Genomic DNA, 13,755 nt, shown 5'->3' on the forward strand with positions numbered 1-13,755 from the left:
AAATTCATGGAGGAGAGGGTTATCAATAGCTACAATGGCTATGCTCTGCCTCCACTAGGACTGGATGTTATCTGTTTTTCAACATCATGATCTATCTCCAGCTAAACATTGCAATTAGTGTTAGAAACTGAGATATTAAGAAGCTGAATGGCACCTTAAACCTAGGTTCTGGGTGCAACAACGGAATGTCTAGGCACACTTTTTTATAACAAGAATACAAAGCTGAAAATGAATGAGCTGCTGCTACAATATTATGTTCATTTTTCACACGGTCTAGTCCTCCCCCTGCCCAGCCCCCTAATATTCTTAAGAGGGTCTCTTCTCCAATCTTCAGAGAGTAACTGGAAGTGGGGAGGCAGAAAAAGGTCCTCTTTTCCTTCCACTCTGCAGTTTTAATCTGAAATCTTAGGTGCACTACTGCAGCCAGAGCTCAGAAACTGCTCACCGTAATGAAATTCCTTGTCGCAAAATGCGCCCAGAACAATGGGAGTTTCGAACACTGATTGCAATATACCAATGCATCACGATGTCTGAAATAAGGGTGGTGCTGTGTAGCAGCAATGGCTGCCTTTGTGGTTTTTCCTGCATTGTGATTTTTGCATAGCACACACAAACACACACATCATGGTTTGTGATATATAGCTGAGTAAAAAATTATGAAGCCGGTATCACAATATGGACTTAAAACTGATTTTGGATTATATATTGCCCAGTCCGAGCCTCCACAGTGGGAAGCAGCGATGCTTCTGAATAACAGTGGATGGGAATTGTGTGGGCAGAGTTACTGTTTTGCTCAAGTCCTTCTTTCAGGCCTCTGGGAGGCCACTGTGAGAGCAAGAGACTGGGCTAGATGGCCCACTGGCCTGATTCGGCCAGCTGTTCTTCATAGAATCAAAGAACTGGAGCTGGAAAGAACCCTGAGGATCATCTAGTCCAACCCTGCAGGAATATGCAGCCGTCTCGTATGGGAATTGATCTGTGACTTTGGTGTTATCAGCACCATACTCTAACCAACTGAGCTCCATAGGATCATTACCAGGGATGGACGCATCTGTCAATTTCAGTTTTTCATTTTTCCAATCTTAAGCTCAGTTCTCTACATTTCCATACCACTTGCCTCCTGGTTAAAAAGAAATAAAACGCTAAATAGAATTCATCACACCAGAATTTTCAAAATCTAATATTAGCTGCTGGGTTTCTTTGTTAGCAGTTGTCCTGAGTCCTAAAAATGATCCTCCCAACTACAGCGGTACCTTGGGTTACTGACGCTTCAGGTTACATATGCTTCAGGTTACAGACTCCGCTAACCCAGAAATAGTACCTCGGGTTAAGAACTTTGCTTCAGGATGAGAACAGAAATCGCGCGGCGGCAGCGGGAGCCCCTTTAGCTAACGTGGTGCTTCAGGTTAAGAACAGTTTCAGGTTAAGAATGGACCTCCAGAACGAATTAAGTACGTAACCAGAGGTACCACTGTATCAGCCAATAGATTGCAATACAGTCATACCTTGGGCTAAATACGCTTCAGGTTGAGCGCTTTCGGGTTCCGCTCCGTGGAGTCCCGGAAGTAACGGAGCGCGTTACTTCCGGGTTTCGCCGCTTGCGCATGCGCAGACGCTCAAAATGCATGTGTCACGTGCATGTGTCACGTGCATGTGCGGAAGCGGCGAAACGTGAACTGCGCAGGTGCAGACGCACTGTCGTGTCTTACATTCTTTTCAGGATGCGAACGGGGCTTCGGAACAGATCCTGTTCGCATCCCAAGGTACCACTGTAATTGGCAAACTTTATGCAAAAGCAGCTTTGTAATAAACTAACTTTGCTTAGAAGAGGAAGTCATTTCAGCTGCTGAACAAGCAGGATTTAGATAGGATAGATCCACCACAGATGGCTGCTTTTGTTCATTTGACTGGCATATATGCAAAATAAAATTCAAAATATGGAGATACTCTCTGGTTTGCTTTTGTGAGATGACTACCTCCAACCCCCGAAGTTTGAGGACATTTCCGTGCCACTCCCTGCTCTTAAATGTAGCTGGCAATTTGCTCCTAGGCTTGAGATGAGGATGCCTCAGAAAGGAACTCCAGCTATGATAGCAGCTGCATGCAAAGTGGAATTATCTGCATGACTTCATTTTACCGCTTGGCAAAGCCGGTCAGTCTTCATTCAGAATTTGGGCAGCAATATCTGTACTGAATCAGCAGTGCTCTCTGCAGCCGTTTTCCAAGAATTATTTCCCAACTAACAGATCTCCTCTTGGCCTGGACTGAGGGGTGTGTGTGAATGTTGGGCTATTAAAGCGGGAAGTTGGAGCGTTTGTGGGAATTAGAAGGATGATGCAGTTGATATTGCGCTGAAACTAACGGGAATCACTACTCATCCAGCTGGGGTCCCTCCCCCCCACAACTGGGAAAGCACTGGTTGATTTTCTTTTCATTTCATTTTTTAAAAAGAACCCTTTTGTATTTATATAATAGAAATTTTCTTAAGAGAAGCGCCAAAGAATTTGACAACATTTTAGTTCTTCCACGTGGTTAGGAAGCTGAAGATAAAATTTCCACTTTTACAGAGGGGCTGGAGGTGAAATAAAGATGCAAATACAGTGGTGCCTCACAAGACGAAAAGAATCCGTTCCGCGATTCTCTTTGTCTAGCGGTTTTTTCGTCTTGCGAAGCAAGCCCATAGGAAATTCGTTTTGCGAAGCACCTCCAAAACGGAAAACTCTTTCGTCTAACGAGTTTTCCGTCTTGCGAGGCATTCGTCTTGCGGGGCACCATTGTATACAGCTTTGGCTCTAGCAAGCTAAAAAGAAAGTTCAGTCACACAAATGCTCTGCATTTCCAGGCACAGGAAAACCCAAATTGCTGTTTGCACTGATCTAGTGGTAAAAATAGGGTTTTCCTGGGGAAAGTATTGGCGGGGGGCGGGGGGGGGCAGTGCACTAGCACAGACAGGGAAAGGCCTATGTCTAGAAAGTGCAGGGAAAAGGGTAAGTGTGGAGAAGCCCAGACTCAAAACACCAGACCTGTAAGAATTTCCAAGTGAGATTAACTGATGGAAGTGTTAATTATTTTTCTGCATATGCTGTGATCTATGGCAACAAATATGCAGATATAAAATCTGTGTAATAAGGCCACCTGCTATAACAGAAATGACCAACATATAGAATGCAAGATTGCATATTCTAAAACTGAACAAATCAAAATTATGTCATTGTAAAATATTGAGGTAAAGGTAAAGGGACCCCTGACCATTAGGTCCAGCCGGGGATGACTCTGGGGTTGTGGCGCTCATCTCGCTTTACTGGCCGAGGGAGCCAGCGTACAGCTTCTGGGTCATGTGGCCAGCATGACTAAGCAGCTTCTGGCAAACCAGAGCAGCGCACAGAAACGCCGTTTACCTTCCTGCCGGAGTGGTACCTATTTATCTACTTGCACTTGACGTGCTTTCAAAATGCTAGGTGGGCAGGAGCAGGGACCAAGCAACAGGAGCTCACCCCGTTGCAGGGATTTGAACCGCCGACCTTCCAATCGGCAAGCCCTAGGCTCTGTAGTTTAGACCACAGCGCCACCCGCGTCCCAATATATTGAGTACATTATATGAAAAACCATTCAACACCCTTCATCTGTGCAGCTTTAACCTTTACTGTATTTTGGTGACTAGGCACATAGGAAGCTGTTTTATATTGTCTCAGGCCGTTGTTCCATCCTAGCATGGTTTTGCCTACCCTGACTGGCAGTGGCTATCCAGGATTCCAGACAGAGGCCTCTTGCAGGCTTGCCTGGAGATACTGCGGACTGAGCCAGGGACGTTTTGCAGGAGCTCTGCCACTGAGCTACTGCCCTAACACCTAAAAATAAAGTAAGATTCCAGTCCTCATGGTAATGAAAAAAGGGCTGAATTAAATAGGAACATAGGAAGCTGCTTTATACTGAGGCCAGTGATACATCTAGCTCTGTATTGCCTACATGTATAATATTGCTCTTCTGGGAAGACTAGAGAAGGACAGTTTTCTGTCCCCATTTTTCCCCACACTCCCAAGCACCTTGATAAGCACTGGTTGAAAACTTTGACTGGAGAGAACTGACAAATGAGCCATTGATCTGTTCCAGGGATGGAGAGCTACAGATCTCCAGATCCAGCCCTCCAGATATCTCTGTCTGGGCTGCAGGACTCTTCCTAGACTAGGGGTCAGCAAACTTTTTCAGCAGGGGGCCAGTCCACTGTCCCTCAGACCCTATGGGGGGCTGGACTATATTTTTTTTTGGTGGGGGGAATGAACAAATTCCTATGCCCCACAAATAACCCAGAGATGCATTTTAAATAAAAAGACACATTCTACTCATGTAAAAACATGCTGATTCTTGGACCATCTGCGGGCCAGGTTGAGAAGGCGATTGGGCCGGATCCGGCCTCCATGCCTTAGTTTGCCTACCCATGTTCTAGACCCAAACCTTTAGTGGCACTGCTCTGTTTCCCCCTTGAGTGATTTTTCCAGGCTGGAATATGTCCTTGAACTCTGAAGCTGCACCTTCACTTACAAGATGGAAGGTGGAGGGAGAAATGTTTGTGTCTTTTACGACTTTTATACCTCTTGCTCCAACCACTATTTCCGCTGGCTCTGCCCTCCACAGACAGGCAGCCCTGAAAAGGTTGCCCATGTGGGAATGAGGCTCCCAGACTGAAGAAGGATCCCTTCTCCATGTATATTCACATGAACAGTGGAATGTGGAAACATTCAGCTCAACTGAAAATAATTTGCCATTTCCATAGTTTTCAGAAGGCAAACTGACTTTAAATTCATGGTCTTGTGCTGTGCGGCTTTGTGCCAGGGCTGGATCCATGCTTTGGATCTAGCAGTGAGCCCCCTACCAGAATGAACCTCTTGTTCCTCTCAGCTGCCACCACCACACATTGAATCATTTGTGCATAGTAAGGGTAAAGGACCCCTGACCATTAGGTCCAGTCGTGACCGACTCTGGGGTTGCGGTGCTCATCTCGCTTTATTGGCTGAGGGAGCTGGCGTACAGCTTCTGAGTCATGTGGCCAGCATGACTAAGCCACTTCTGGCAAACCAGAGCAGTGCACGGAAACGCTGTTTACCTTCTCGCCGGAGCCGTACCTATTTATCTACTTGCACTTTCATGTGCTTTCGAACTGCTAGGTTGGCAGGAGCAGGGACCAAGCAATGGGAGCTCACCCCGTTGCGGGGATTCAAACCACCAACCTTCTGATTGGCAAGCCCAAGGCTCAGTGGTTTGGACCACAGCGCCATCCGCGTCCCTCATTCGTGCATAACACCTGCCCAAAGCAGGGATGAGCAAGCAGCTATGCCCAGTTTAAGGAGTATGTCTAAGGCAATCTACAGAGGAAAAGATACATTAGAAAGAGAAAGAGTTCATTCTTCTCTGTTGGAGGCAATGTGTCTCTGAATATGTGTTGCTGGGAACTGCAGGAGAGGAGAGCTACTGTTGTGCTTAAGTTCTGCTTGTGGGCTTCCCAGAGGCAACCATAGCCTGGCCACTGTGAGAACAGGGTATTTCGCAATATGGGCTCTGTTTATCTTCTTAGCCCCAATAATATTCACGCTGAATTACTGTGATGTTGGGACCCCCGAAGTTCAGGTAATTTTAATCTGTTTTAGTATTTTGACTTTTTGTATTGTTGTGGGTTTGTGGGGCAGGAGAATTGAGACCCTTCTAACCCCTGGATCCAGGCTAGCTTCCTCAAGAGGTGATCAACTGAGCAATGGGCCATTTAGAAAACAATGGAAAGGGGCTCAGTGCAATATGGCAAATGGTTGGGGCCCCCTCCCTCAACAGACAAAGCCAGAGTTTGAAGTAGAATTTTGCAGTGGTGTAACCAAGAAGCAAAGCAGCAAGCTGGAATGCCAGAGACACAGAGCAATGGTTGATTTCTGTTTGAGTCCAAGGCTGCAGCTATGGGAGAAACAAGACCCTTTGGGGGCATTGATGCTATGAGCTCCTCCCCTGTAGGCTCAGGTTGTGTATATGTTTAAATAAACCATATATCATAAAGACACCACAGTCTCTGCTGTGCCTCATTCATGAAGGACACTTGAACCCTGGGGAAGCACCTGGAACTCCTGGAATCTCACACCTCTTAGAGACTGAGGTGGCGTGCAACAGTATGTTTTAAAGTCCAGTTATAATTTTTTTCTTGATTTTCTTGTTTTATCTTTTTCTTAACTACTTTTTGTTTTATTTTTACAATCAAGCGATGTATGAATTTTATTAAATAAATGTGGCATTGTAGACCGCCAATCATTTTTTTGAAAAGGCTAGATCCCCCTTCGGGGTTCAGAGGGCCCCCTACGTGATGTCAGGACATTGTGCAACATCATGCATGGGTCCCCTCAACCCTCTGTAGGAGGTGGTGCCTCTGCTCACAGATACCTACCTGGCTCTCAAATCTCCTTTGTACCAATAAATTACTTCTAACTGATGTATGAATTTCTCTTCACTCCCTGATGCTATCAGTGGCTGCTAGTCATGATGGCTAAGTGCTACCTCTGCTGTTGGAGACAGTATGTGTCTGAACACCAGCAGCTGGAAATTGCAAGAGGGGAGAGTGCTGTTGTGCTCAGGTTCTGCTTCCAGGATTGCCAGAGTATCTGGTTAGCCTCTGTAACAACAGGATGCTGGACTAGATGGGCCTTTGGCCTAATCCTACAGGACTCTTCTTACGTTCCTATGCTGAGCTGCAGAGAGACATCTTCCAGGAAGTAGAAGCAGGCTGGAGGCAGGAAGACCTAAAGAGCAATTGGGAGGAGCTTGAAATAACTGTGCAGAAGGGATCATGGTGCTTGGATGGACAGATAGTGCAGGGACTGTAAAATATGATTTACAGCTACAGATGTTTTCAAAGCAAAACTCCAAATAGAGGCATCCAGCCCTTCTGGAGAACTCAAGATGCGGTTTCTGTAACTGTGGCCTCTTCATTTTGTAGACCAGAGCCAAAGAAATGGTGGTCATCCTACTCCCTAGTCATTTCTTTATATGTCTAGTAGAGCCTTCGCTAACCGAGTGCTCTCCAGATGTTTTAGACTACAACTCCCAACATCCCCAGGCAGTACATGAGAGTTGTAATTCCAAAACATCTGTAGGACACCAGCTTGGAGGAGGCTGGTCTAGTGCTTGCTTTGAGCTTCTCCTGCTAGGCAAGATCTGCACAATTTAAATGCCTTGTGCTTAATCAGGAATAGGGGTGAATGTATCAGACTGTGTCAGTAAGTCTGCTCTTTCCTGTGTTTCTGCATTAATCTGCATTTTTATTTTTCTAAAAAAGATACAAAAACTAATATTTTCAAACCAATTTGTACTCATTTGTTGCAAAGGTAAAGGTAAAGGGACCCCTGACCGTTAGGTCCAGTCGTGACCGACTCTGGGGTTGCGGCGCTCATCTCGCTTTACTGGCCAAGGGAGCTGGAGTATAGCTTCCAGGTCATGTGGCCAGCATGACTAATCCGCTTCTGGTGAACCAGAGAAGCGCACGGAAATGCTGTTTACCTTTCCGCCGGAGCGGTACCTATTTATCTACTTGCACTTTGACGTGCTTTTGAACTGCTAGGTTGGCAGGAGCAGGGACCGAGCAACGGGAGCTCACCCCGTCATGGAGGTTTGAACAGCCAACCTTCTGATTGGCAAGCCCTAGGCTCTGTGGTTTAACCCACAGCACCATCCGCATCCCCATTTGTTGCAAAGTAGATATTTAAATCACAGTTGGGTGAAGTTACCCCATGAGAAATTGTAGTTCTCTTGTTAATTAATGAACTCCATGATAGAAGGTAGATCAAAACCTCTGTCAGGTTCTGTATTGTCCAACAAGCCCACTAACACGTGGTTGATGAAGGCCTGGAACATGGCTGTGCCCAATTGTAATCCAGATGGCATAACTAAGTACTCAAAGGTCCCATATCTGGTATTAAAAGGCATCTTCCACTCATCTCTTTGTCTTACACGTATTAGGTTGGTGAAAATTTTCACCGATCTCAACCTCTCCAACAGGTCACCAATATGGGGCAAGGGGTACCAGCTGGGAACCATGAGGCTATTGGTTTTTCTATGGTCCACTATGAGCCTTTTCTCCAGGATGTCCTTTTTGTTCACAAAGAAGACTGCCTTAGTAGGTTGAATGAACCCCGTTCCAAATTCTTCTGCAAAAACTCCCTCAAATCAGCTAGTTCCGCTTCTGACATGGAATATAGGTGACTGGTGGGTATCTTGGCCCCTGGCACCAGGTTTATTTTGCAATCATAAGATCTGTGTGGTGGTAACCTATCCGCCTCCTCCTCACAGATCACGTCCCTGTAGGCCTTATACTGCAGGGATATAGAACTCTCCTCTCCTGGGAGTTTCCCCCCTACCCCTGCCCCCTTAGCTCCTGCCTCTATAGGCACTTTGAGCCCCAGGCAGTACGCTTGGCATTACACCAAAGCAAACATTAAAGAACACTGCCCCCACGGTATAACTGGATTATGCTTCATGAGCCACATCATTCCCAAGACCAGTGGGTAAGTGGATAACGTGGTGACATGAAACCTCATCGTCTCCTTGTGGCCAGACAGTTCCACCCCCACCAACTGCATGACATAGGCAACTTCCCCCCTACCAATGGTTGGCCGTCAATAGTTTGTACCTCTAATGGGGCTGCGTGCCTAACTTCTGCTGTTCCACAAGGTCTGAATCTAAAAAGCCCAGAGAAGCCCTGGAATCTACTCAGCCCTGTATTTGTACCTTGCAGCTGCCTGGGAGTTGTAGCATCACTGGTAGAGCTATCCCTGCAACTGCTGATTCCATCTGAGGCCCTTTTGCTGACTTGCCTCCCAGCCCCTGGCCTCCTAAGGGAGCTGGGACCTGCCGTTTTCCGTCGGTGCCTCTTGGGGTTTGGGCCTTCCCTCTACACTGGCCCCCGACAGGGATCCCCCTGCCTTCCTGCTTGGACACTGTCTTGCCAAATGCCCAGATTGACCACACACAAAGTATAAACATCACATGCTGTTTTCGTTGTCAGTTTCTCTGTCTTTGCTTTCCTGCCCCCAACATGCTTTTTTAATTTTAATGTTTTGCCATTGTTTTAATGGGGACAGCACACCCTTCCTCCCTTTCTCAGAGTGAGGCATTGTGGACTAGGTAGCTCTTGCATGCTCTCTTAAAATTGATTTGCAAAACTTCTTAAAGTAATTTTTAACTGACTTTAAACAATTCCCACCTGCCACAGCAAAGTAGCAGGGATGAAGGCACATTTTGAGGCCACCTTTCCTGGGGGAAGGGCCGTAGCTCAGTGGTAAGAGTATGTACTTGGACCCTGAAGAGCTGTTGCAAGTCTGTGTAGCCAGTACTCAGCTAGATGGACCAACAGTCTGATTTGGTATAAGGCAAATTGTGCAAAAGGGTTGGAGCCATGCAAAGGGCCACTACAGAAGACTAAGAAGTCCACTATCTCCAAGTGAAAGGCATTGGCAAAAAATAGCACGACTTCTGGGTTGCTTCACCTGACACCAATATGTGCTCTTGCCTAGAAGACTGCAGAATCACAGAATCACAGAACTGTAGGGTTAGAAGGGACCCCAAGGCTGATTAGAGTGTGTCCAGACAAGGTGCGGGCCTCCCGGGTGACATCATCATTTTGTCCCTTGGCACGGGAATATTTCCAGGGGAGCTGAAGGAGGCAGTGGTGCATTCGCTCTTAAAGAAAACATCATTAGATCCTTTAGATCTAACCAATTACCACCCAGTTTCGAACCTGTCGTACCTGGATAAGATAACTGAGAGAGCGGCTGCTGAACAGCTTGGTCGGTTTCTGGATGAAACATCGGCCCTGGATCTACCAGGCCTTTGGCCAAGGCACAGCCTGACCCCCTCCTTTGGTAATTCTTCACAGAACTCTAGCCCAATGGTTGCCACCAATTTGATTTGAACTGATTTTATAATGAATTGATTTTAGTATGCTGTATTATTTTACTGTTGTTAGCTGCTCTGAGCCCGGCTTCGGCTGGGGAGGGCGGGATATAAATAAATTATTATTATTATTATTATTATTATTATTATTATTATTATGAGCATCAGCATCCCCATCAGCATCTAGCCCAACTCCTTGCAGTGCAGGAATCACAGCTAATCATAGCAGTGGTCACCCTGCCCTGAATTTACAGTACAGAACAAAACTTCTAGGAGGGAGAGGCGAAGGGGTAAGGCAATGAGGAGGACGGCATGGTGCAAACATACTGGCAGGAGTGCTGAATTGGCTCTGCCCGTGCATTTGCACTGCAGTACCTTCTTTGCTGTCTCAGCCCACCCTCTCTCAGCCAAGGTGTAGATTTCTTAACTGAGTGGCAACCCCAGTATTTCTCCATCTCTGTTTCTCCATTTTTCTCCTACTTCTTCTCCCTTTGATCTGTTTCCCTTGCTTAAGTAGAAGAAACCAAACTGAACAGCATAACAGATATGGGGATGGTATTTGTCCACCTCTGGTCGTGACCCATCAGTTGAAGAATAGCATTCAAGGAAAAGTGTTTTCTTTGCTACAGTCTTGTTGAACTGCAGTGCGCAAGCAAGAGCCTTGCCAGAGTTGTGCTAAGTTTCATTCTGTGTTTCAGGGCCAAAAAGGTGATCCTGGGCTATCTCCCGGAAAAGCATGGAATGGTCAGAAGGTAAAACTGCATTTATAATTTACTAGGTGTAAGTGGCCAGAATTGTTCTGGTATTCTAAGAAAAACAAAGCATACAGTGAGTGGTACCTCGGATTACATACGCTTCAGGTTACAGACTCCGCTAACCCAGAAATAGTACCTCGGGTTAAGAACTTTGCTTCAGGATGAGAACAGAAATCGTGCTCCGGCGGCGTGGCAGCAGCGGGAGGCCCCATTAGCTAAAGTGGTGCTTCAGGTTAAGAACAGACCTCCGGAACAAATTCAGTACGTAACCAGAGGTATCACTGTACTGAGATTTACAAAATCTCCTCTAGGACTGGTGAGATCTGGAGTCCAGCTAGACCTGGAGGGCAGCAGGTTGGCCGAAGGCTGTGCTATAGACTCAGAAAGGAGAAGTTGCTGGCAACAGCAAATAATGGCTGGCTAGTGTGCCAACATTTATGGACCCCCTGCTTAAACAATTACTGTATTTTTCACTCTATAAGATGCACCAGACCACAAGACGCACCTAGTTTTTTGAGGAGGAAAACAAGAAAAAAAATATTCTGAATCCCAGAAGCCAGAACAGCACCTCTTGCTGTTCTGGCTTCTGGGACAGCTGCACAGCCTGCATTCGCTCCATAAGATGCACACACATTTCCCCTTACTTTTTAGGGGGGGAAAAGTGAGTCTTATAGAGCAAAAAATATGGTATTTTGGGTTGGGCATGGGGTGGAATTCTCCTGGAAATCTCTTGGCTTAGTTTACAATTACCTCTGCATGCAGAATTCTTCCTTTGCATCCTACCACCATTATGGTCACATCTGCACCATACATTCATAGTGAAACTTATCCCACTTTAACAGCCATGGCTTCTCCACAGTTCCCCAAAGAATCTTAGGAACTGTAGTGTAGAGAAAGCAATTATGGCTCTGTGCAGAGGTGGATTTAGGGAAGGGTGACTGGTTTCCCTGCACTAGGGGCAGAGCCAAGGGGAGTGTTGCAGGGCTTTGCAACTATAACGTGCATGCACAGAATGGAAGGTGAAAGGCAGGGGTGCCCTGTGCAAGGCCCTGCAACACTCCTCTTGGCTTGGCCCCCAGTGCAGGGGAAATTTGAAAGACCAGAGTCCATCCCTGCTCTGTGAGGGATCTCCTAGCATTACCTTACAACCATGAAAAGTAGGCACTTAATTTTGTACAAGTTGGATTAGAAAACTTTACATATATAGTGTGGATATGGTCTTCATGTTCACTTTCACAACCATGAGGCCTAGGCATTTACTTTTTTTTAAAAAAAAGAAAACTAAGATTTGAAGTGTTTTTGAAGGTAAGACAAACAACAACAGCAATTTATACTTCTGGTTACAGGGTGATGTAGGCTTACCGGGACTGACAGGGCTTCCTGGATCACCTGGTAGGAAGGTAAGATATTTATATTCTTGATATTGGGCACAATCGGTGGGCATGTTTTGGTATGAAGTTCCTCTCCACAAAAATGCCAGAAAGCAGCTGGAGGAAAGTGGCCATTCTGTTGTCTACACCGACTTGGTCAGACCACTCCTGGAATACTGTGTCCCGTTCTGGGTGCCACAATTTAAGAAGAATATTGACAAGCTGGAATGTGTGCAGAGGAGAGCGAACAAGATGATCAAGCATCTGGAAGCCAAGCCTTATGAGGAACGGTTGAAGGAGCTGGCTATGTTTAGCCTGGAAACAAGGAGACTGATGGGAGATATGATAGCCATCTTTCAAATATCTTAAGGGCTGTCATGTAGAGGATGAAGCAACCTTGTTTTCTCCTGCTCCAGAGGGTAGGATCCAAACTAGTGGCTTGAAATTACAAGAAAGGAGATTCCAACTAAACATCAGGAAGAGCGTTCTGACAGCAAGAGCTGTTTGACAGTGGAACGGATTTCCTTAGAGAGATTGGATGGCCACCTGTCAGGGATGCCTTAGTAGCGACTCCTGTTGCGGGAGGTTGGACTAGATGGCCTTGGGGGTACCTTCCAACTCTACAATTCTATGGATTCTGCCTTTATTCTTTGTTAGCATTTTGGGGTGTTTACGCCCTTGTAGGAGAGGCTGGATTCTTTGTTGTTCTTGCTGTTGGACAATTTATGCTAATCTTTTAAGGATTTCCCCCCATAGGAATAGGAATGTGGATGTGCAGTCAGAGGATTCACATCCATTAACTCCATGCTTTCCAACATTTCTGCGATGAAAATAGGGACTTCCTATTCCATAATAATAATATTATTAATAATAATAATTTTACTATTTATACCCCTCCAACTGACCGTATTGCCCCAGCCACTCTGGGTGGCTTCCAACATATATAAAAGCATAATAAAACATTAAACATTGATTTCAATGGGTCTGTTCTGAGTAAAACTTGTAATATCTGTAAGGACCAGGGGTGCCAACTTGAATAAAATAATTGTGGTGGCCCAGGTAAGCCCTGCTTCGCATAATCAATCACATGATGCAGTGCGCACACACCATTTGAATGGGAATACCCATAAACTTCGTGGCGACCTGGTCTCCTCAAATATTTTATTTTGGGGGCCGAAATCTCCATAGCCCCTAGGAATTGGCTTCTATGGCAAGGGCAAATGTGTATTTGAGAAGTGACAATGGGAGTGTATGTGCGCGCGCGCACACACACACAGTTAGTACCCCACCCCAGGGGCATAGGAAAGGGGGGCAGGGGGGCGGGTCGCCCTAGGTGCCATCATGGAGGGGGGTGACAAATTATCAAGGAACAATTACTGCCCTACTAGGGTGGTTCATAAAAAACATTTTTTTTGAAAATGCCTGCTCCATAGGTCTTATCTTACTACACTAACGGTTATATAGCTACATATGAAATTTCATGCATATCAGTTAATATCTTGACCCTCCTTCATGAAAATAGCTGTTTATTTGGCCGTTTTCCCATGTTGTGAAGGCTGAAATTTCAACAAAGCACATGCCTTTGCTAGACTTTTTTCGGGCACCTGCTAAAAGCATTCTTCTTTAGGCAAGCATACCTAGATGCTTAGGAAGTTGAAGTATTTTTAATCTTAATATTTTCGCTTTTGTATGTTTTAAAGTAGGATTGTTAA

The 13,755-nt window shown here is 45.8% G+C and overlaps 1 protein-coding gene across 1 annotated transcript in view; it reads left to right on the forward strand.

Moving 5' to 3' along the window:
• Positions 1 to 13,755, forward strand: part of COL27A1 (collagen type XXVII alpha 1 chain) — a 256,481-nt gene that overhangs the window by 56,368 nt on the left and 186,358 nt on the right. Inside the window, exons 6-7 of the mRNA XM_079961848.1 lie at positions 10,617 to 10,670; positions 12,020 to 12,073. Coding sequence (XP_079817974.1) covers positions 10,617 to 10,670; positions 12,020 to 12,073 — 108 coding nt within the window. The remainder of the gene's footprint in view (positions 1 to 10,616; positions 10,671 to 12,019; positions 12,074 to 13,755) is intronic.

The sequence above is a fragment of the Podarcis cretensis genome, assembly GCF_951804945.1.
Source record: "Podarcis cretensis genome assembly, chromosome: Z".
Taxonomy (NCBI): domain Eukaryota; kingdom Metazoa; phylum Chordata; class Lepidosauria; order Squamata; family Lacertidae; genus Podarcis; species Podarcis cretensis.